Source organism: Diadema setosum, chromosome 7, assembly GCF_964275005.1.
Source record: "Diadema setosum chromosome 7, eeDiaSeto1, whole genome shotgun sequence".
NCBI lineage: Eukaryota > Metazoa > Echinodermata > Echinoidea > Diadematoida > Diadematidae > Diadema > Diadema setosum.
The window spans coordinates 28,705,266-28,728,089 of record NC_092691.1 but is presented as its reverse complement, the minus strand read 5'-3'; the positions used below and the strand labels follow the sequence as shown (position 1 = coordinate 28,728,089).

The 22,824-nt window shown below is 38.4% G+C and overlaps 1 protein-coding gene across 1 annotated transcript in view; it reads left to right on the top strand.

Moving 5' to 3' along the window:
* LOC140230540 (furin-like) overlaps positions 1-22,824 on the top strand; it is a 57,511-nt gene that overhangs the window by 17,506 nt on the left and 17,181 nt on the right. Inside the window, exon 6 of the mRNA XM_072310684.1 lies at positions 20,568-20,656. Within this exon, the coding sequence (XP_072166785.1) occupies positions 20,568-20,656 (89 nt within the window). The remainder of the gene's footprint in view (positions 1-20,567; positions 20,657-22,824) is intronic.

Below are 22,824 nucleotides of genomic sequence, written 5' to 3'. Positions count from 1 at the left end.
TTCTGTTCAATCAATTTTATTGTGTTTATGAAAACCAACTTGAACATAGGGTTGAACTGCATTTTAAGTTGAATACATACCATAGCCTACCAAAATAAGATGCATGTCAGTGTATCATGGCAACCAGCCATGAAGTTCATTATGGCAAACTTCTTATTTTTTAATTTATTATTATTATTATACCCCCGCCACATGTAGTGTGAAGGGGGTATATAGTTATTGTTGTTATTATTATTATTATTATTATTATTATTATTATTATTATTATTATTATTATTATTGTTATTATTATTATTATTATTATTATTATTATTATTATTATTATTATTATTATTATTATTATTATTATTATTTATTATTTATCATGATTGGAGGGGATATATTGAACTCAAAAAGAAAGAGACAACAAGAACAAAAGTTAAACCAGAGTCTGATTACATTTTGTTTTTAATAAAGCATAATCCTTTTGATTTTCATCATTTTCATCCCATGTCCAAGTAGACTAAATGAGCCATGAAACATTTGTCTATGCAAGTTCCTGTGGAATAAAAAAAAAAAAGAGTTGGTTGTGTAAACAAACATTCTCAGTGAATGATCTGACATCTAACCAGCCATCCTTGTGCAGAGGGCAAATAGTACAGTTTTTCCCTTCATCTTTATTTAAAAGGAAGAAACAAGGTTGGAGTGCCATTGAACTACCATTTGTTAATTGTTTGCTCTTGTGGTTGCATCCCATGTGTTGTCTATGGGAAAATTTATGTTTACACAGATTCTTCTTTCATGTACAAGCATTATTTCAATAGTTACATGGAAATGATACATTAATAATCTTGAATATTGATTGCCTGGACAATATTTTTGAGTGGAGGATTTGGCAGTGGGAATCTTTTTGGCAAACATATTGTTGTTTCCTGAAAGAGAGGACGATTAGATGTGCCGCTTTTGTTCTGCAGATATACGGATCCGCCTCATATAACTTCAGCTCTACCACACCTCTTTTTAAAAACAAATTTTCTTCTTCCAAGATGGCAGTTTGCCGAGGTATTAGTTCCGGCTCATTTCTCGTATTGAAGTCTGTGGCGGCATTCCGCTCATACATCAAAGATCCTCTGAGGCACAATCCGTATTGCTGCTTAAAATTTCCCCCCACTACGACACTGAAAACAAGGGTTGCTTCCGTTCAGGAAAAGAAATTAGGAAGTTACAATAAATGGGAGTTGAAATGATGTAGAGGTAATAAATGAGTGAAGGCATTGGCAGACAGGCAGAAAAACTCTATAACTACAATATATCAGTAGACATACCAACATCTATATATTTACACAAAACATGAATATTCACAAATTTAATACATGCAATAATATACACTGTATATCCTAAATGTTCAATAATGCCTGCTTGCTTGAGATTTCTAAAGTGTGTATGAGAAATGTGTTCTAGTGCAAAGTATATATCTATTTCATTTGGTCTTCTGTGATAATTGCATTCATTTTTAGTGGCTTTGCAGCTTGTTCTGTGTTTTGACTTTCACATATATTATGATTTTTTGTTATCCTTCACCCTCTAGGCAACCCAGAATCCATGCTGTGAATGGGTACTTTTTGGTTTTGTTTTGTCAGCTTTTTTTTACATCTTGAGTTGCTGGAGATCAGTTAAAACAGATTTTGTTTAAAAAAAAAAAAAAAATCCTCATTCTGCACCGGCAGTGTGTGTATAATCGTCTGTATAGTCAGATTATCTCAAGAACATTTTGTGATATGCAGCAATTCGTTTCCCCTTTCCTGTATCAGATTTGTGTGGATATGATATTATCTTCTTGCCATCATATATTTTTTTAAATGTTTTATATGCTTTTTTGCACATGATAGCCATTCAAGTCAAAGTCACTACTGCTGGCTTGATTTTCAGTATTGCAGTAAGTATTGTTGCATGTGCAGTACAGTCTTAGAAGTTAATTTTTTTTTTCAGAAATGTGATATGAGGGTAGCATGCATTTGCAAAAAAAAAAAGGAAAAATTAAAAGTTGGTAAGGTGAATGTGATTTTATAAATCATAGAAATGTATGGACTCATTCACATTTTAAAGGAAAACTTGCGATGTGCATTTGACAAAATCTGATATGAATAATTCCTTATGTGAAATTCAAACTTTTTCTTTCAAGAGGAAAGGCGTTTTGTTACATTCTAACTTCTAAGGCAAGCAAGAAGACATAATCCAGTATTGTAAAGCAAGATATTTTTGTGGCAAGAAATTTTTGCGAATTGGAGGTAATTGCCTTTTTCAATGCATGAAATTTTCACAAATTGCTATTGGCATTCAATGTATGTAGTGTAGACAAGAACTTACGTGTACATGTGCATTTTAGTTTCATGAAACTTGGCTCTCGTAAGATAAACTGCACGCGACATTTCTGGTTTAACAGTAACTGAGAGAGGATCGATTATATATATATATATTTTTTACTGTATTTTCAAGGCATAAAAAACATGTCATGAATGATGGTGACTTTAAACTCGTGTGATTGGAAGTGGGCCATTTCTTGATGGCTGGAGGACGCAATGTGAGCTGATTTATTGTCGATAAGATTGGCCTGACTTTTCGAGGTATCACATGATTTTTGCCAAGATTTGTCTTGTCATTAGTAATTGCTGTTTTTTTTTATGGCATTCATATTCTGGGATCACCAGCTCTTTGCTTTGACTATGTGCCAAGATACATCTAAAATGTCTTTTACATGGATTATCAGAGCTCCATTCATCACCTTCAGTTGAACAGTTGCTGTCTCTCCCGACACTTGGGTTTTCTGCCAGTGACACATGATGAATCGGAGGTCATTACCCCTGCAAGGGGGGGGGGGGGAGGGGATAAGAGTGAGGAAGGAAGACTTCTTACCCTGAAGAGATAATGTACTAGTCGTATAGATTCTTATTATCATGCTGATTTCTTCATCTTCAAACTACAGAAGAGAAGCATTTGGAGAGCATAGACCTCCCCCAAACAGCTTATTTCTACCCATACATGCATGCTCAGCCTGAAAATTGTCCAATTTCCATACGATAAAGAAGCCTTTTATAGTGTGTCAGAGTCTACCTTACCAGCTTCCTGCTACGCCTCAAGCACATGCTCAAAGCATATGCATTTCTCTAATGCACAAAACTTAAACTTCTTTGTGTGTTGGCCCTATTTGTCGATGATTATCCTTTGAAAAATTCAACAAAAAAAAAAAAAAAAAAATTCCTGGATCCAGACGATGGTCTGGATCACTACCAAAATTTAATCATATGTTTCTTGTGTCATTATCACCTTTTCCTGTATTAAAGTTTCATCCAAATCCGTTCCCAACTTTTTGAGTTGTTTTGCAAACAGATAGACAGACAAACCAACACTGGCAAAAAAAACCAAACATAGCCTCCTTGCCTGAGGTACCGGTTATGATTGTGCAGTGCAGGTACTTCAGCACGTCAATAGCGCTTTAATGGGGCAAAAGCCGTCTCCTCACCTTTCCCTGCCTTTGCTTTAATAATATGTGTTCATAATGTGCACCTGTGTCTGTACTCTGACTACACATGCGAATGTTAGTTCAAGCCAATAAGCCCGGCCTTCTGCAAAGTGTGAAAGAGGCGACTCCTGCAGATGGCTGCATCTCGATTTGTGTTGTTACATCTGTGTTGTTGCACTGAAATCACGCTGAGATCTCATGTGAGATTGATAACAAATAACTCACTGGCAAAGTGTAAAAGTGCAGTCTGTCTGATTATTATTTTACCTACAACATGCAGGTGCATCTGACCCGTGTCACTGACCATGTGTCATAGGTGAACCTGATAATTTCAGCTGGTTGTCATGGTAACAATAATCACTCCCGGGGAGTACGGGCAAGCTGGAGTTAGTGGCATCTCGGACTGTAGTATGTATGATATTGCATTATGCTGACGCTAAATGCCTTTAAATCCCAACTTGATTCAGAGGATAAAAGTAATAATTGTACAGGTGCAACTGGGTACACTTCAGCTTCAGGCTATGCTAATAAAAATTATTGTAAAGCACTAGCTCACACACACACAGTTTTTCCCTTGATATTTATTGATTTCATTCAAATCATTCATGAATCAACCCATTCTGGGTGTAACATGAACAAAAACAAAACAAATTCAAAACACAAACAAATCCATTTTTCAATTTATACTGCAAATAATCTTTCTTCAACATAGGTAACTCGTATGAATCAATCCCACTAATCTGATAATTCCTTCACGAGAAAGTATTGACATATACCAAATATATAAACACACACACAACGCACACACACACACATTGCATGTAATGCATTTGCTAGGACATTGAGATGATACATCACTGTATGGCATTCAGGCCTCAAGGGCATAAATCAACTCTGTGAAATCTCTTCCCCCCCCCCCCCCCATGTCTATGATTTCAAAAGCCATTAAGATAATTCTAAGAATATCACAATACAAAAATCTGGAAAAGCTGTTCTCATTTCTTCCACGGGAGGCAATTCAATCTTCGATTTTGCTACCAGCAGTTGTTCACAAAATGAAAAATACTAGCAAACAAGTGATATAATCGCTGAAAGTGAGAGGTTGCACAAATTCAGGACTGCCTGATTCAAGGCAGCAGTCCTTCTTTGTGAGATGTACGGCCGTAGGTGGATTTGGCCAGTTTGGGTTTCTGTGCGAGGTGTGCGGACTAATGGAATGCTGATTGCGATCGATATTTCACAGTTTTGCGGCCATCTCATGACATTTGCGTGAGCAGCTAGCAGCCACCGGAAAAAAAGAGGTCAGAAAGAAATGAAGGGGAAGATGCTTCGAGCAATTTATTTCCTTGCTTCCATTTTTTGAGATGTTGTGGAGTCATTGGAGTAAAATGTTCACCAGTGATAAATGCTACTCCGAGTCATAATCATAGGTGATTAGCATTTGAAGTATATGCCAAATGAGGACTTGCATGGGGATGAAGTTAAGATATCGTTTCAGAGTTCATGAAGCGGACAAAGTGTATTTATTCATATGAATAGTTAAAAATGCTTGACAGTTTTTAGAGGGCTACAAACACGTCACATAATGCAGAATAGTTGATTGTGGCTTTTAGCGTAGTACAATGATTTCTCTCATGCATATTAAATCCTTGGTAATAGAATATTGTCGGTTCTCTTGAGTAATCATGCCAGGGTAATATCGTGTAAAAAAAAACCCCAAACATTTACTCACACAAACACAAAATTGTTATTGCACATTTGTGTTCCCTAAATGGAAATAAGGAACAATGATTCCAATTATATGAGACAGGTTCATGTCCGGGGATTGTGTTTATGAAGTTTGTTTCATTTGCCAGATGTAGTACTTTTTTTTTTTTTTTGATTTGATATCAGAGGGTGCCAATGGCAGAATTATTGCGTTCTGCACCTTTCAATTTTCATGCTCGCATAAAAAAGGGAAACCCCCTAAATTCAACAAGAGTGGATTGCATCATGATAGACATTTCAGGAAATGCTCTTTTGACTTATGTTCTTCAATTTCTATTTTTTTTGGCAACCTGCTTCTGTTTTTCTACCCCCCCCCCTCCCCCCACCATGGTCACATATTAAAGCTAAAACATAGTTCTCAAAGGGGCTCAAAATCCCTGTTCCACTGTTTGGAATTTGCTTGCAGTATATCGGAAGGCTCTACCAAGAATCTTGTCTGGGTGACACAATTTTCCAGGATAATGAGTTATTTGGGAGTATCTTGAGATAAAAAGTGTGAAATAATAAAGGTCAGTGTACCGACTTCTCTTCCTGAAGCGCCCTCCCTGTTCAGTAGTGGGTATGTAGAATGATGCTAGTACGTGATGATTGAATCATACACTGGCAGTGGTATTTAATTGCATGAAGTGAACAAGCTGCTGCATGCGATTCACTGTCATGGGAATGGATACTGCTGTGACCCGATATATTACAATCAATGTAATCGAATATATAACATCATGTAGCAACCGTGATTGGGTATGCTCTGAGATTGAACTGCTTTCGACATATCTGTTCTGGTATTATTTTGCGTTTTTGTCGTTACCCAATTGAAATAGTTTTATCAGAGCGTTATTTTGCACATTTCTCTTGCATATTTGTACGTTTTGGAGTAAAAATGACAGTTCTGCAGGCATATGAGAACTACAGTGGTATGTTTTCCCTTTAATGTGAACATCATCTAGTATTTGTTTCTCATGCAAATATGTCTACCTAACTGATACACTGTAAATAGTCAAGAATATGGTATACTGCTATTAAAAGAAAATAAAAAAAAAATAAAACAAGATAGATTAATCAAGAATATGATCAAAGACTAGTAGTCTGTTTTGTACAGATGTTTGCAGTTAATGTAATTTGTAATGATTCCAGGTAGTATAATAGCAGTAACTAGGCAGAAGACAATCAACTCTGAACATCCAAGTCGTTGCCATGGTGACCGCAATTATTGCCATCTGCCAATTATCTCAAACATCTTTACTGCAATCATTTACGGGAAGATTTGTGTCTCTTGTGAGGTGCATCTTTGGCCGTGCGTTCGAACTTCTTTATTTCCATACTTTTCCCCCCGAGGGGAAATTCATGCTTCTGCCAAGGTGTAATTACCGGGAGAAGATGACTCTTTGCGCTTTTAAAGGGTTCGATCAAACATGGATGTGGATACATAGAGGCTTTTTTTGTTTCTTTCATGTTAAAAAGAAAGGAAAATTAATAGACAGGGACATAAATTTGCATTGTATCCAGGAGTTATCATTTATCATTACCTCCGCCAAGGAAGGATGTTAATTGATCAACCGCACTGATTTGTCTGTTTGCAAAGTAACTCAAAAAGTAGTGAACAGATTTGAATGAAACTTGCAGGAAAAGTTTATAGTAACACAATGAACAGATGATGGCATTTTGGTAGTGATCCGGGAATTTGTATAGATTTTTGAAGGATTTTAAAATCTTTTAGCAGATAAGGTCAATGAACTTGGGAGTTCAAGCTGCACGCTCTGGAGGTTTACATTAGCGCACCAAAGTGTAGGTTCTTCTCGGGCAAGACGCCCCTCAGCTGGAAGCTGATAATGTAAACAAAAGGCTTCTATATTGGGAAATTGCATGTGCGTATCTGTGGAAACAGAGATTTTAGGTGGAAATGAGTTGCTAGCTTGGCGGACGTTTGTGCTCTTCGAGTGCTTTTCCAGTTGATACATCAATCATGTGTATAGCCTTGTGAGGAGATTGCTAAGAATATGATGTATTTTTATTTTGATAAACTGATAATCTATGACCAACTCACTTGTGTGTGACATTTTCTGGATAATGTGCATGAAGAAGAAGAAAAAAATATGAAAGAAAACCTGTGAAGAATTTTTTTTTTTTTTTGTAGTCCTGAAAAAGGTGTAATGAAATGGTGCATGGCAAATCTTGTAGTTCTGCACTTTAAACTATTCTTGAGGGGGGAGAAATAATTCTTCATTCTCCATTCCGAATAGTGTGCTGATGAATGTATTCTCATAAACGGACATCAGAGACTTCGCGACAAAGAATCGTTGCTGATGAGAAACTAATAAAAAAAAACCTTAACCCCAGTAATGTACAAGCACAGAACACATAGGCCCGAATTCACGAAGGTAGTACAAATGAAACCATGGTTTAAACCATGGACAAAAACCATGGAGCGCCAAGTGTCGCATGGAATATTTCGTTACAAAATCAGTCATTTCGTCGATGAAATTATTATTTTGTAAAGAAATGACAACATTTTGTATCTAAATGAACATTTCGTTCACGAAATGATAATTTCGTAAGCGAAACCGTCATTTTTTTTCGACGAAATGACCAATTTTGTAACGAAATATTCCATGCGACACTTGGCGCTCCATGGTTTTTGTCCATGGTTTAAACCATGGTTTCATTTGTACCACCTTCGTGAATTCGGGCCATATTGTCTATGCAGTGACAGTACAAATTAGTACAAATGTAAGGTTCATAAATCCTACCCTGTATACAAATGAACTACCAAGGTGTGTATGTGTATGACTTGATGGGACACATGAAATGAATAGGTACAGTGTGGGTGTGTTCCCTTGACGACAGTCGTGGATAAACTGGAATAGACGATACTGAAATAGACGATATTTGTCATTACAAACGATAATTAGGAATGTGAACGTGACAGAAATGTTCAGGAAAAAGAAAAAAAGCGATTGAGGAGTAAGATGCTGAGGATTTACTATCTAAAGAAGAAATGATATCACGTTTGTTAGGCAGTGAGAGGTTTTTGTAGGGAAGATGGAATTTTGGCAGCATATGCTCAACAGTGTCTCAAGATGTAATGGTAAGCGCTGCATGCCCAATCCATATCGATGGAATTTGCTGTGTGAGACATGGATGACTTTTGCGATGGAACATTTCACACACAGTGAGCACGTGCGTGGCCCCCCTTGGGCAGTTTGCTTCAGTGGTAATGCCACCTTTTCGTTCCGTGATGATGCATCAGGCGGAATAAGAAGTATGGAGGAGGGGAATAGGGAGGAGCCGGGTTGGGGGGGGGGGATGAAGAGGGGGGTTAGGGGAGGTGAGGGGGTATGAGAAAGGGCAAGTTGCATCCCTGGACATGTAGAATACGCAGTGCGATTATCCTGCTAATACCTTGCCCATGCGAAGTGATTCTTTTGCTGTTGCAAGGAACTCACTGACGGAACCATTATGCACTGGTATGGGATGCAACATACAAAATGGTCTGTCCAGAGGATTTGAAATACTCTTTTGAGGGAAGTTATAAACCCCATGACGATGTTGAGGGATTTAGTATAGAATGTCCCTGAAAGGGCATTTCAAGCCTTTGGATGTTGAGAACATTCTGCATAGTCTAGACAACGTAGGTCGTCATTTGTTAGATGCCACAGTATTGAGCCTATAAGTTAGTCAAGGTTTTCGAGAGTAAAACACACCTTCAATATGAATATTCTGCTACCTGCAGTGCAGATGGCAGCTTGCTTTATTGTCTTTGCCACTCGTTTGTAATGTGGGTAACCCAGATTTAAGTATAGTCTGGCGCACTACTTCCGTGAATCACAATTTCAGGTTTAATGTAATATAATAAAAAAGAATACAACATTTATCTAATCAGTTGTACGATAATACTCATTGCTTTGTCTTTATGTTGTTTGCCTTAAAAAAAAAAAAATAGGGGGGGGGGACATTCCAAGAATGTTCTTTCCTTTTGAAAACGTAACAAATGTTCCATTACGACATTATGATGTTTATCCAAGCAATGATTGTTATTTTGAGTGACAAATATAACATTCAATTTTGTTGAATTTCAGGGAACAACAGCGCAGTTTGTTCAAAATGAATTTGCACTGATCTTGACATCTTGTATCTACATGCAACAGCAGTGTTGGTTATTCTCGAAAACCTATGTTTAAGCCGTGCATTGTAACTTTTATAATAGTGCTTGTACATGGGTTCAAAGTTTATTACGATAGTGAATCAACATTTGGTGGAAACGTTTGGTCACGCTCTCAGATTTCCTCTCGGCAATGAGGGTAAAGTGCCTTGCATCGGGGTGCGTTGGCTGCCAGCAGACTTGAACTTGGGACCCTACATTTGAGAGTCTGTGGCCTTATCCCCTGATTTACAACATGTGTGCTATACCAAGTGGAATGTTCCATTTTTTTTTTTTTTTTCGAGGTGGGGGGGGGGGTGGTGGGGGGAGGAGGAGGGGGAGTAGTAAGGAGCAATCTTTACTGTGACAGACCCCTTTGCGCTCCTCACTGTACCGAGTCCTGCGCTTTACCGAAGAATCTTTGTGCCTCCAGAGGATGACAGTGATTGATTGTCCTTGGCTTAGCGAGTTATCTACATTGAACTGATTAATACAGATACATTTCAAATGCTGTTGCGTGCTGCCTGCAGAGAGGTAGGCCTACTGTATATTCATGCCTACCGCAAAGCTCAGTTTACGAGCTTGGTCTGCGTCGAGACTTGCACAGCCAATCAGCAGCCGGCAGGTGCTCTGTAACTTTTTTCTTTAACCACCAGAGATTGAACAGAAAGAGATCGGTGAAGTTTGTAGCTATTGGACAGAAGAAAAAAAATTCCTGGACTCTTTAAATTTCACTTTCACTGATCTGAAAACAATGATAAAGTTCACAATCACATGCTACATATGAGATGAGGGGGGGGGGGGAGGGGAGTGATATTTCAATATCATACTGTGCTTATTCCAACATCTGATGGATACGAAGTGTATGAATGCCAAGGGCGAGGTATGCAGTGCTGTGAAAAGTAGTGGAAGTTGATGAGGCTGAATATAGGGAGGTCTTGTGCCTTTATGAGTTTTACAGATGCGTCTTGCTGGTCTGGGGTAGGACCGTTAGGGCCGTGCATTGCCTGAATTCTAGCTTACACAAAGTGCCAATTTGGAGATAGTAATTTTGGGAAGCTAGCATGGCCTCTGGCCTCTGCGTGATCATACAGTACTTGTGGCTGTTTCCAAAAGTTTTGGGGTCTACCTTCTTTGGATGCAGCAAAGATTACCTAGCCATCTGAAAGCAGAACCGTAGTGTCCGACCACAGACAAGCTGTTTGACTGCGGTGTTTTTAGTGGTCGGAGAATGCAGTCTTGCACATTTAGTACTTGATCAGCTTTGTAGTCGTTCTTCCTGTTGGTCAGCAGCTCTCATCTTTTGTCCACTCTGTGCACAGAGCTATTAAAAAGACACTGTTGTAAATTATTTAAGGGGTAGTATCATCTTCAAAAATTTATGAACTTAAAAAGGGCCACTAATGTGATGTCATCAGATTAAAAAAAAAAAAAAAAATTATAGCTTCCCTTGAAGGTCTCATTTTAAGATAGAGAGTGTTTTTTTTTTTCAGTTTTTTTTTTCCAGTTCTTCAGAGGAGGTGAAAGATCTGTGATGTTGCACAAGGATTAAATGTACGAAACAGTGGATACAATATACTTCCATCTTTATATTAATTGTTAAACTTTCCTTACTGTGTATTTAAAACATTCCACTCCTGGAACGTGCATGGACACACATGCAAGCACAGAATGGATTCTGTGTGTCGGATGTGCAGCGCTCCAGTGTTTGAGCAGCAAGGACGACAGCGAGAGAGAACAAACTGAAATGGCAATGAAAGTTGGCCTGACTTTAATGTGTTATGATGGGTGTTCAGTGAATGGCCTTGTTCCGTTTGTTTTGGACACACATTTCCTTGTACCAGATATTGTATAACCGTTTCCTGTGGCTGGCTAGATTATTGGATTATGATGTGAGAGCAATGCTATTGAATTATCAGTGGCTTATAGCTTGTGGCAGATGGTAAAGTGACTACTTTGCATGTGTGGAAAAAAAAAATCAAACTTTTTTTTTTTTTAATACATAGCAGCCAATTTTTTGTCCTTGTTACCAATTGGGTAGTGCTCAGTATCATGAATTCTATATTTCAGTGTCATAAAATGGAGGTAAATGAGGCCATTTTTTTTTTTCTTTAGTGTGTAGACTAAGGATCTGTGTTTACATTTTCTGACTTTACAAATGTTTGATCCAGATGGAATGTTTTGACATTTGATGTAATGTGGAAGAGAACTTTTACACATACATGTATGATCAGTAATTTTCAGTTCACATAGTGCTTATGTGTTGAGACTGAGCTTGTTTCACACTTACTTCTCATATTTTCCAAGATGGAATGAGCAAGCTTAATGGTATTGATCACCACTCTCTTTGCGTATTTGTATTTCTACCTTGCTTTCATACCAGTTGTCAAACACACTTCATTCTGCAATTTTTATTGAAATTTATTGCTTTGGGTTTGTTTGTTTCTTGGCTCATATATAAATTGTGTGCTATAGACACTAAGCTTTCGCAGAAGGACAACAAGATTTATTTGTGTGGTATTTGGTATAATTCAATTTGGGATTAAAAATCGTTGGCTGAGGGTAATTAAGTTGTCATCATCAATCACTCAGATACGATGTAGCATCAATCAGCGGGATATATGTATGCATTTTTCGTGATCCTTGATAATCCTGTAGCTAGTCTAGTCCGGCAGACACACTACAAATCCTGTACGCACCACGTGCAACTTGTAGGCCTGTTCCAAAGTAATTTGTTATTTCCTTGCAAGTAGCATGGATAGCTTAAAGAGTGGCTTAGCATAAGTTTCATCTATTCTGCAATCTTTATTTATTTTTCTTGCTTGATTTATATCTTGGGTTGCTTCTGTTGACTGTTGTGATGTAAAAATATGATTTTGTTTTTGTTTTGATTTTATGAGGGATTTCTTTAGTGATTTTATTTGTTTCGTTACCCAAATTAGAGAGAGAAATAGATTAGAGGTTAGTGAAAGGGATTTTTTGAAAGGATATAGGCCTAAGTACCATATAGAGCTCCTGTTATACTATTAACAACCTGTTACCCCACAGTGTTTTTGTTGTGTTTGTTGTTGGTATTTTTTTTGCTTTTTTTAGGGGGTAGGGCCTATATTGAGGTTTCCAAGAATGTTTCCTCTCAACTGCACTTCCTTCATCTCAAAGTATATTTATCTGATAAAGATGCCTTGATTTCTATCTCAACTTTCAATCACTGTGTGTTATTTCTGATGTGGGCAAATGAGCAATTACAATAGGATCATTTTTTTTTTTTAAATCATGAAATCCCACTTAATGAGAGTAGGCCCTATTCGGTCAATAATATAAAGTAAATAAAAGTATATGAAACTTGCTCTGCGTGAAAGATTGATGGCCGAAAAGTTTTCGCTTTTATGGTACTGTTCATTGTGGAATTCTTGTTAGTAAACTTTGTGGAGGGGTTTGAATTGTGCTTGCCTGTAGATGCGACGTAGTCTATGGAAATGTCACCCTGTGCTGTTCTCCCAGCAATGTGCATTGATTTAATATGAAATGAACAGTTTTAGTGGTTGATATTGATTTCCAGTGTGTGCCGTGATGGCCATGAGTGAATGAGCGACCATAATTGAAGCAAAGTAAAAATGTCACCCTCACTCAGACGTCTGCGGCATCCGTCGTTTCCTATCATGGTGCCTTTCCGCATTCCGCGACAATGTACGATTAGGAACTGAGGCCTGCTAGAATTGAGCATGATAGCAGTGCTAATGTGAAACGGATTGTACGGATGATATAAAGAGTGAATGACATAGTCACTTTGTATATTTATGAATATTCCATAAGATAAAAAGGGGAGGAGGACAGTACATCTGATGTACTGAGGCATTATTGCTTGTATTCAGTTTCTTAGTGAGCTAATTTGGTAATTGTTCCACTCCAATCTGACCAGTTGAATTGGCAGAATGTGCGTGTATTTGGCAGTAAACTTTTGCAGACAAACTTTGTTACAGATGGTGTGTATATAGGCCCTATGTATCTAATGCTTACAAACTTTATTGTGCATATCTATTTCCCCATTTTATATGGCTTGTCAGAGTACATGTATGTTGAAACAATAAGAGTGCTCAGTTTTTATCCTATTATGCATCTATATCTAGCTGTCTTTCTTTCTACATGTAGAATGTGAAACGTAACATTTATACAGTTCTGGGCACTTAAAGGCGTAATTACCATTTGCAGACGAAACAAAAACCCAGCATTTTTGCTTCAAAATAGTCCTGAAATGTGAGCTGCGGACAGAAATAACCAATGTAAAAATTTGAACCAGTAGGCCTGTAATCAATGTTAAGTATTGCTAATTATACGAAATATGAACAATATAGTTATGATAAAAATGTTTCCGGACTAAACTGTCTTCAGTTTAATATGGTTTAATGAGAAAAATAGTGATATCTGTTTATATTTTAGGCTTTATTGCAAAAATTTCATATGGTAGGGGTTTTTGTGATACGACTGACCAAAACATATATATGCATCAAAGGTGATATCTTGAACATTTTTTAAATCACTGCTCCCAAAGGTAAGCAGGACCTTTGATATAATGAAATGAATTGCTTGAAGTTTCCACAAGAGTATGATTCAAGTGTAATACATTTAAATGTTGTAGTGGAGTAAAATAAACAGTCAGGGCTTGAAAAGAGGGGAGGGGAAGGGGTTCCAAATGCTGCACGGAAGTCATCAAATGACTTCACCCTATGGCTATTGTAGCTGGCATTACTTGTGCGCCTGCTGCTGGGCGGTTTTCAAAGAAACAGCGGCAATATCCAGAAATGGGAGGAACAAATCCTTGGTGCGGTTGTTGGCAAAGGTATGTAGTTTGATTTGTGTGTGTGTGTGTGTGTGTGTGTGTGTGTGTGTGTGTGAGAGAGCCTGTCTGTCTGTCTGTAAAAAACTGATGGAATACAGCAGAGTGGGGTCATTGTCATGTTGCATCTAGAACTGTACCGTCCATTGAACTAAAAGCTTAGCTTTGAAAATTTCCAAGACAACCAGAGGTGAGAGGAATGATATTTAAGATGCAAATTCCCTTGCCATGAATGCCATGTCTAGGCCATGGATGTGCAAAGATGGAGAAAGTGCTGTCTCAAGGCAATATATCATATGTTTAAGTGGGCTCAGGAGAATTCCTAGAGCCTCCATCCACCATAAGGAAAGTCCCTGTTCTTCCATTTGTATCCAGACTCGGTTATGCATCACTTTGAGCATAGAAACCAATTATAATGGGTACTTTAAACTGTTCAAATGATAAAGCAGATATGAATAATATGCAGTTTTATACCATGTTACACTGCACCACTTGAGCACTAAGAACTCATCATGGTGGCCACTGTCAGAGTATTAAATGATAAACTATGTGAAACAAATTAATTAGCTTTCCTAATTGATATAAGAAAGCCTGTCTAAGATGACATATGACTGCAGTTAATATAACTTCTACAACCACTTCAAGAGGTTTTGGTTTTCACTTTGTCTCTTTCATGTCTGAAGTAAGTGTGCTCTTGAGAGAATTCTTTATTTTAGTTGTATTCTATTGTTGCTTTTACTACAGGGCAGATAATATTGATGGGAAGACATATATCAGCTATGTATGTAAGATGACACATTGCCAAAGGTCATGGAAGATGGCCAGTTGTTTTATTCTTAATCAAGCAAAGCAGTGCCACAACAAATGTACTCGTCGTTAGCAATAGCATGATGTTAGTTTGTAGCAATATCAAGGCCAAGAAATAGATTTGCAAAGATACTTTACAATGTAAGATTGACCTATAACTCCCATTTTCCCCCTTTACACGTTATCTATCTGTAAACATATATTATAGATATTGACTAAAGATGTCTTGTCTCATAAGCCCATAGGGATAGGATACGATTACCGGTATATTAGGGGCCAGTGGTGTCTGGCGTGTGCGTAATGTCTGGAGAATGGATTGGCTGCCAGCAGGTTTCCTGAGGATACCGTAATGCTAATCAATTTACAATTCCTTGAGAATATATTAGCCTATTCACACACACACACACACACACACACACACACACACACACACTCGCACCCAAAAATAACAGTTTTTAAAAAATGGATTTTTGCAATGCGATGCAGAAACCGTTAATTTTTGTGTGTGGACACAAGAAAATCACTATCACATTTCTCATTGTGATATGAAAATTGTTCCATCTTGATTTCATTTTAAAACTCTGCAATAATTTGTCTAGTGCTGGTTGAGTGGATAGAATGGCACACAAGTTACAAAATTGATTTATTAATCCCACGATCCCACTCGCTGCACTATCACAGTCCGGGATAAAGTTGCCAGGGTCCAGTGCTTCAGTTGTGGGTAAGGCATGTGCAGGCTAGTGATTTAAAGTGCTTTACTTGCAGCTGAGCAAGGTTTTTTGTGTGCATTTTTGTTTTTGTCATGCGTGAATTGATGCTGAACAAAATCAGTTTTGTATCGTGATCCAAAAACCAATAATTCTTATTTGAATGGGCCTATTGCATTCTAGGTTTGGAGGGATGGGGATGGGGGAGGGACATACATTTGTGTGGCTGTGTTTCTCAATAAAAATGATATAATCAACTCATATACAGAGATGTAAAAGTAGTAATAACAAATGAATGCATGAATGACTGAAATCCTTATAAGCTGTTGTTTTTTTTTGTGGGGGGGGGGGGGTGAGGGAGGAAGAGGAGGAAAACTGATGGGGTGGGATAAGGAGATTTGATAATAATGATAAATATTGCTTTTGTATGGTGCTTTACACTGGTGTTTGTAAGCGCACTGGTGTTATACAGAAAGATTAGAAAGCACAATAACAGGACAATGCAAAACCAAAATTACACTCACAAAAGAAGTACAGTGATACAATAATTAGTAAATGACTGTGTGAGCCTCCAGAAAAAAAAATACAACTGATTAAACAGATGAGTTCTGAGAAGAATTTTAAATGATTCGATAGATGAGGCATTCTGAATATGAAGAGGGAGTTTATTCCAAAGGGTGAGGGCAATGGAGGAGAAGGCTCGGTGGTCACCATTTAAAAGGCTTTTGTGCGTGGGCCATGAAGTAATTGGAGAGAGTGCGTGACTCACCTGTCGAGGCTGGGAATGAACAGTCTGTTTTGTAACAGAGTACATTCATGTTGTAATCAGGTGGAAGAAATGATATTGAAAACAAGAAAGTTACCCCTGTAAATGTATAATATCAAAATGCTGCAGCTTATTTTCCCTTTGTAGGTAACTGTAACTTTGTAACTTTCTGTGTTGGATAAAGTTCACTTGTGTGTGAACAGGCCTCATATTATGTCACGACATACCATACGCATTGGTTGAAGTTTACAGTTCCTAAGTGAACACTTTACATTTAACTATGGGATGGGCCAGTCAGTTTTTACTTCCCTGTTCACCTTTTTTCTCCTCTGACAAAATTTCAGTGAAGTCTGCACAGTTCCCATATCCTTCCCACTTCCGATCGTCAAATTACATTTCAATCCTGAGCTGTATTCCGTGTATGGTAGATATACATTGTACGTGTGCATCCGTTGCTATAAATATCGAATGGTGCAGGATGGCACAATGATATTTGAGTGTTTACCCTTGTAAGTGATATAAACATCAATATAGGAGACTCTGATGAAGAGGATATGATGTATTGATGACTTTCCGAGTTTACACAAGTTTGTTTCCTTTTGAAACCAGTCACATTTGCTGTTCTGCCAGATTCATACGCATGATGCCATTTGTAAATGGCAACATCACTTTCCCTAATCCTGCAAATAACCAAAATTAGAATTCCGACTCCAGCCCTTGTCCCAACCTGCAATAATCATAAACCCTAATCCTGGATGATAATCTTACACTTCAACCTCAAATCCTTTTTTCTATTTATTTTAGGTTATTGTTGGTGGTGTTTGTTATGTTACTTGCTTTTTTTTTATTTGGAAAGGGAAGTTTTAGTCTAATGAGGACACACAGCGAATTGGATCAGATCAAATGGCAATTTGCCATTTTGAGATTGTGAATGACGTTTGCTTTAATTCCTCCTTCCCCAACAAAATATCATTCTAACAATGCATGTATTTGAAACTTATTTGGCTCAGTTATGGACAAATGTTTCCTGCCACGTCAGCTTGGATCCACAGACAAAATATTCCTCTCATGTAAGAAAAAAAAAACTGCTTTAATTCTAGTTTCTTGAACTTCAGAACCTCATGATGTTTTGTTGAGAGTGAGACCATACAGCAGAGCTCTGTTGTTTTCTCAGATGTGAGAAAGAAAATATAATTCACTGGGGTTCCCCCCCCCCCCCTTGAGTAAGAAGAAAAATATTATTGAAGAATACATCATATGTCTGAAAGGTTTGATGTAGAGCAAGCATAAAGATGCAAAACATTTGGCAATTTGTGTTGACACAAATGTCACTAGTAATTGTCAGTCCAACCTAACCATGAGTTGTGTGTTGAGCACACGCATGGAGAATTTGTTACAACTTCGCATCAATGTATTGTTGGCCAAGTACAACCCCTAAAAGTAATGCATGATTTTGCCAACAAATTATTATTCAGAAACATAGGCATTCATTTCTCTAAAGACCAAACTTAGGCGTTAAATATGAAAAAAAAACACGTTATCCACTTTTTGGCGTTTTCTTCACTCAGAAAATATAAAAAATCTGGACTTTGACATCAATAAACGAAGCATTGTATCCACTTTTCCAGGCATTCATAGTTGTCAAGTAGGAAATAATTCTGACGATGCATTACAGATATACTTCCCCTGAGTGTACATCTTAGTGTTTGCACAGTCAGCGGGGGCCAGTTGAAAGCTAGTTGAAAGGCAAATGTTGAACATTAAGTTCACACATGGTAGAACCCAAATCTTGGAGGAGATATCGTGAAAGTGATGATTTATGTCAGTGCCTCAAGTCCGTGACCCTTTCACTCTGTTTAATTAAAGGGAGCGTATGATAATGTTTAAAATCCAGTCTAAAAAGTATGCATGGCATTGTCCTGCTCCCACCATGTTGTGAAAGAATTATAAACTACAAATATTTCATACTTGAAATAAATTGTTAGATGCTGTAAACGTGAAAATCTCTAGCCCCAATCCCAAATGAGAATGATTGTTTTTGGGATGGAGAAGCAAATATCAATCTTTATAGCTGACGCTATTTCCACATAGTGCAAAAGCAAAAAAACAAACAAACCCAAAACCAACAACAACAAAAAACAAACAAACAAACAAACAAAAAACAAAAAACAAAAAACACTGTTCAATTCTAAAATTAGCAAGTTGGGAGTGGGGAGTTCAGTTAGAATACTGTTCTGAGGCCCTTTGTCTTCTTCCAATTCTGTACAGAACCTCCATGACCCTTGAAGAAAGACTACAGTATCACCACTCAAAACTTGTATATCAATACTAGTATGTTTTCTGGAAAGGAAGCTTGTCCATCCGCCAGTTAAAGTGTATAACATTTCATAGTGTTTTGCCCTAGTCAACCACACCTCATAAGTTCTCAACATACTGGTATGGCATGTAGTGTAGACATTGTTCCTGCATTTGCATCAGAGTGATGGGGTTTCAGCTGGTCCATTTCCTCCAAAGGTGTTTGAGGTCTGTATTGCATCAGGAAGTTGACCTTGTTTCAAGGCTCTCGTTGCTTTTACAGATGATTCCGACTTCATGTTTCCAGCACACTCGCCTTCTTGCCAGGTACCAATAGTTTTGGCAGCTGCCATTTGTGGCAAATGGGTATATCGAAGGATAATTGAGAACCTGCATTGTATTCTCATTCTGGCCCAGAAGATCTCTTGTGTCGGGAGAGAGAATGCCAAAGTGTCCGTGATTGGGGAACTGTCTTTGTCGAACCTGATACAGGTATCACCCAACCCAAGTTTAGTATCTCCCTGGTTGTTCTTCAGAACCTCCATTATTATGATCAGGGCTACACACTTGCACTGGGCCAATGGTCCCTGACCAGTAAAAATCACTGTGGGACCAGTAACATTTTCAGGAATGGACCAGTAAAAAATGGAAAAACTGGGTACCTACTGGTCTGACAGACAGGTCGGACCCATAGAAAAAAATGGGTTAGTGTGTAGCCCTGTTATGATGTACAACTGTTGGTAGTTCAATGTGTACATTGCATGTAGAGCCTATTTGCTGTTTAGAAAAGTAAAGTTGAATGCAGAATAGGTTTTTACATCAAACTGTCCTAGCCATTTTTGTTGTTATTGTTTAACCCAATGTCCTATTGGCAAGATGTTTAAAAAGTGTTCAGTGGCAGACAGTTCCCCCACTGTGCATTTTTGCAAAATACTGCTTGCGACAGTATTTGTGATGCATCAACAGGAAGATGAATGTGGCTTGAAAGTTTGCAGAGTGGTCAGAGCAAACGAACTCCCCATCATGCCCCGGCAAGAACCACTTGAGTTTCTGAATTGGTCCGTATGTCACCCTGCCATCACAAATGCGATAAATCAAATTCGAGTAACGAGAACGTCCTAGATCTTGGTTGTGCTAGTGGTGTGCTCGCAAATAGCTGAACACACTCAATATGTCTTTGCTGAGGAATCAGCCATGATTTGTTTCTCAACTGTAGAATTTCACCCTTCAGATATTATGCTGCACACTGCACTCATCAATCACATGCCAGTATGATTAACAATGGAAAGTACTCTACACTGTTTGTATCTGTCTTCATCGTCTATCATTATGTCGTATTTGCACTTTTGATTAACCATTAACAATATTCACCCTGTCCATGTACCCGGTCAATGTCAGTTTCATTGACAAACAGATCAATCCCTTTGATTGAGTGTCATACAGATGATATGGCCTTGATTTATTTTGAGAGGATGTATTCATCTCTGCATTTCAGTACCAGTATTTTCTGTCTGTACCAGCATGGTTGACCCTGCATGTTCAGTTTAGACACACGTCAATCATGTAATAGTGATTTTCATGTCCTTAAATTGTTTTTTTAAATCATGTGCCTACAGCAGTTCTAGTGTGGCTTCTCGTGTTGCATTGAGTTCTTTATTTCTATTCAACAAATGAGATAATGTTTTTTTGAGAAATTGGCTCTTTGAAATGAGCTGTCATCTGATGGTTTTTTATCTATTTCTTGTTCTTCGCATCAGACACGGGACCAGGTGTGCGGGAGAGGTGGCTGCGCAAGCCAACAACAGCATCTGCAGTGTGGGTGTGGCCTACAGGGCTGGAATAGGAGGTAAGTGGACCAAGCCTTATATAGCCTTTGCCATATTAGTCTGGCACCCAGACACTTGCATTTCACCTGTCCACGTTGTATTCATTAACCCGTTGAAGATGAGTCCCAAGTATACTTGGGCAAGTGTCTGTGGGACATGCATGCTGTAGCAAATTCAGCCCGTCCTCAAAGGGTTAATGCAACCAGCTCTGGCTAAAAGCAGTGACTGCATCCTGTAGCCATCTAGATCTGAACCGCAGAGCAATAGGCTGGGGGTCCATTGTAGGAGGAATGCTGTTACCTTCCCAAAGCATAGTGTGACACATAGCCTGGAGTGACAAAAGTGATGAGCCTGATACTAAGACTAAGCCATTCATGTGACCAGATACCAGAGGGTTATCGTTTTGTCTCGATATAAATCAGGGAGGTTTCACTGCAGCCATACAGACATGAAGGGAGGCTTCTTCTCCTCGCCTGACAATCTCCTAGGAGGGAGTTCAAAGCCAGCTTAGAACAACTCATCTCTCACAAAATAAATATCACTTGCAGGACGTGACCCTCCTGCAGAGATGTTACAACTGTTCCCGTAACCAAAACATGCAAACAAAAAATTTGATGAGACACTTCACAGGGTAAACTCTGACAGAGCTATGAATTTATATGAGGACCTTTAATGGGGGTGGGGGGGGGGGGGGAGGTTGCATTTAAAGTTACAAGTCAAAAGTCGAGGGCAGAGTCAGTTGCATGTGACATTACTCACTTGATGAGAAGATGCTGGCTGCATTGTCAAGTTAAAGGACAAGTTCACCTTCATTAACATAAGGATTGAGAGAATGCAGCAATATTAGTAGAACACATCAGTGAAAGTTTGAGGAAAATTGGACAATCGATGCAAAAGTTATGAATTTTTAAAACTTTTGTGTTGGAACCGCTGGATGAGGAGACTGCTAAGGCTCGTGATGTCATATGAGTACAACAGTGTAAAGAAAATGTAAAGAAAATTCAACATATTTTCACGTTTTTTGCATGATAAAAGAGCACTTGACTTGCCTCTTTCTAAAGGCAATGGGAATAATATTACCCATAACATATGTCAGTTATGAGTCAAGGGAATGTGTACTTTTTTCAAAAGATGAAATTTTGTGAAATTCTCTTTATATTTTCCTTATATTGTACGCACGTGACATCATACACTGCAGTAGTCTTCTCATCCAGCGGTGACTGCGCAAAAACTTCAAAAATTCATAAATTTTGAATGGATTGTCCGATTTTCCTCAAACTTTCAATGGTGAGTTCTACTAATATTGCTACATTCTCTCAATCCTTATGTTAATGAAGGTGAACTTGTCCTTTAAACAAGTCTCTTGGCGCCAATAGAGCTTGAGAAAGAGGTTCCAGGGCGTGGAGTGTTGACTGGTCCCTGGGTTCTCTTTTGGGTAAGGTGAGGGAAACCCCCACTCTGTTAGGAAGGTGGCTTGTAAAATAGGAAGTAAAGAGTAAAACAAGCAAGACTGGTAAACTTTCGCTGAAATGGGACAATAAAAAAATTGAGATATTGCAGAGACTCCAACTCTACTGCTCCCTGTGGGAGATGATCCCCCACTTTGAGGCCAGTTTTGCAAAATCTCCTGCAATATCGGCAAGGTTGGCCTACACCACACTCATGATGTGCGCTACGCACACATAATGGTGTGCATGTGATCAGAGTCTCCAGTTTGCTAGGGGGTCTCGGTGGGAGAATCCCCCATTTAAGGGACGCTAAGGGTTGGAGTCTCTGGTATCTGGTGTCAGTCAGGATTGAATACAAGCTAGTGATGTCACTGCCTGGCAGCTATCTCACTGGTTTGCTTGTAATCAAATTATGACAGTATTCTTTTTGTCGACGATGTAACCTTCTCCCTAGGACAAAGTCATTATGGCTAATAATAGTGTAATAATTGTAATAATGTGTATGGTTAATGTCTAACTGTGTGTGACTTCCACTCACTGTAGCATGCTCTTTGGAAGACTGGCTTCATTGCTTAACTCCCTCAGACCTGTTACTGTACAATGCCATTGGCATTATGTACATTAAAGTTACCAAATGAAATGACAGAGCTAATTAGATTGAAATTTGTCTTCGTTACCCAGCCTTTAGCAGAGTATGGGTGTAGTGCTGACATACTGAAATCAGTGCATATGTGTAGGAC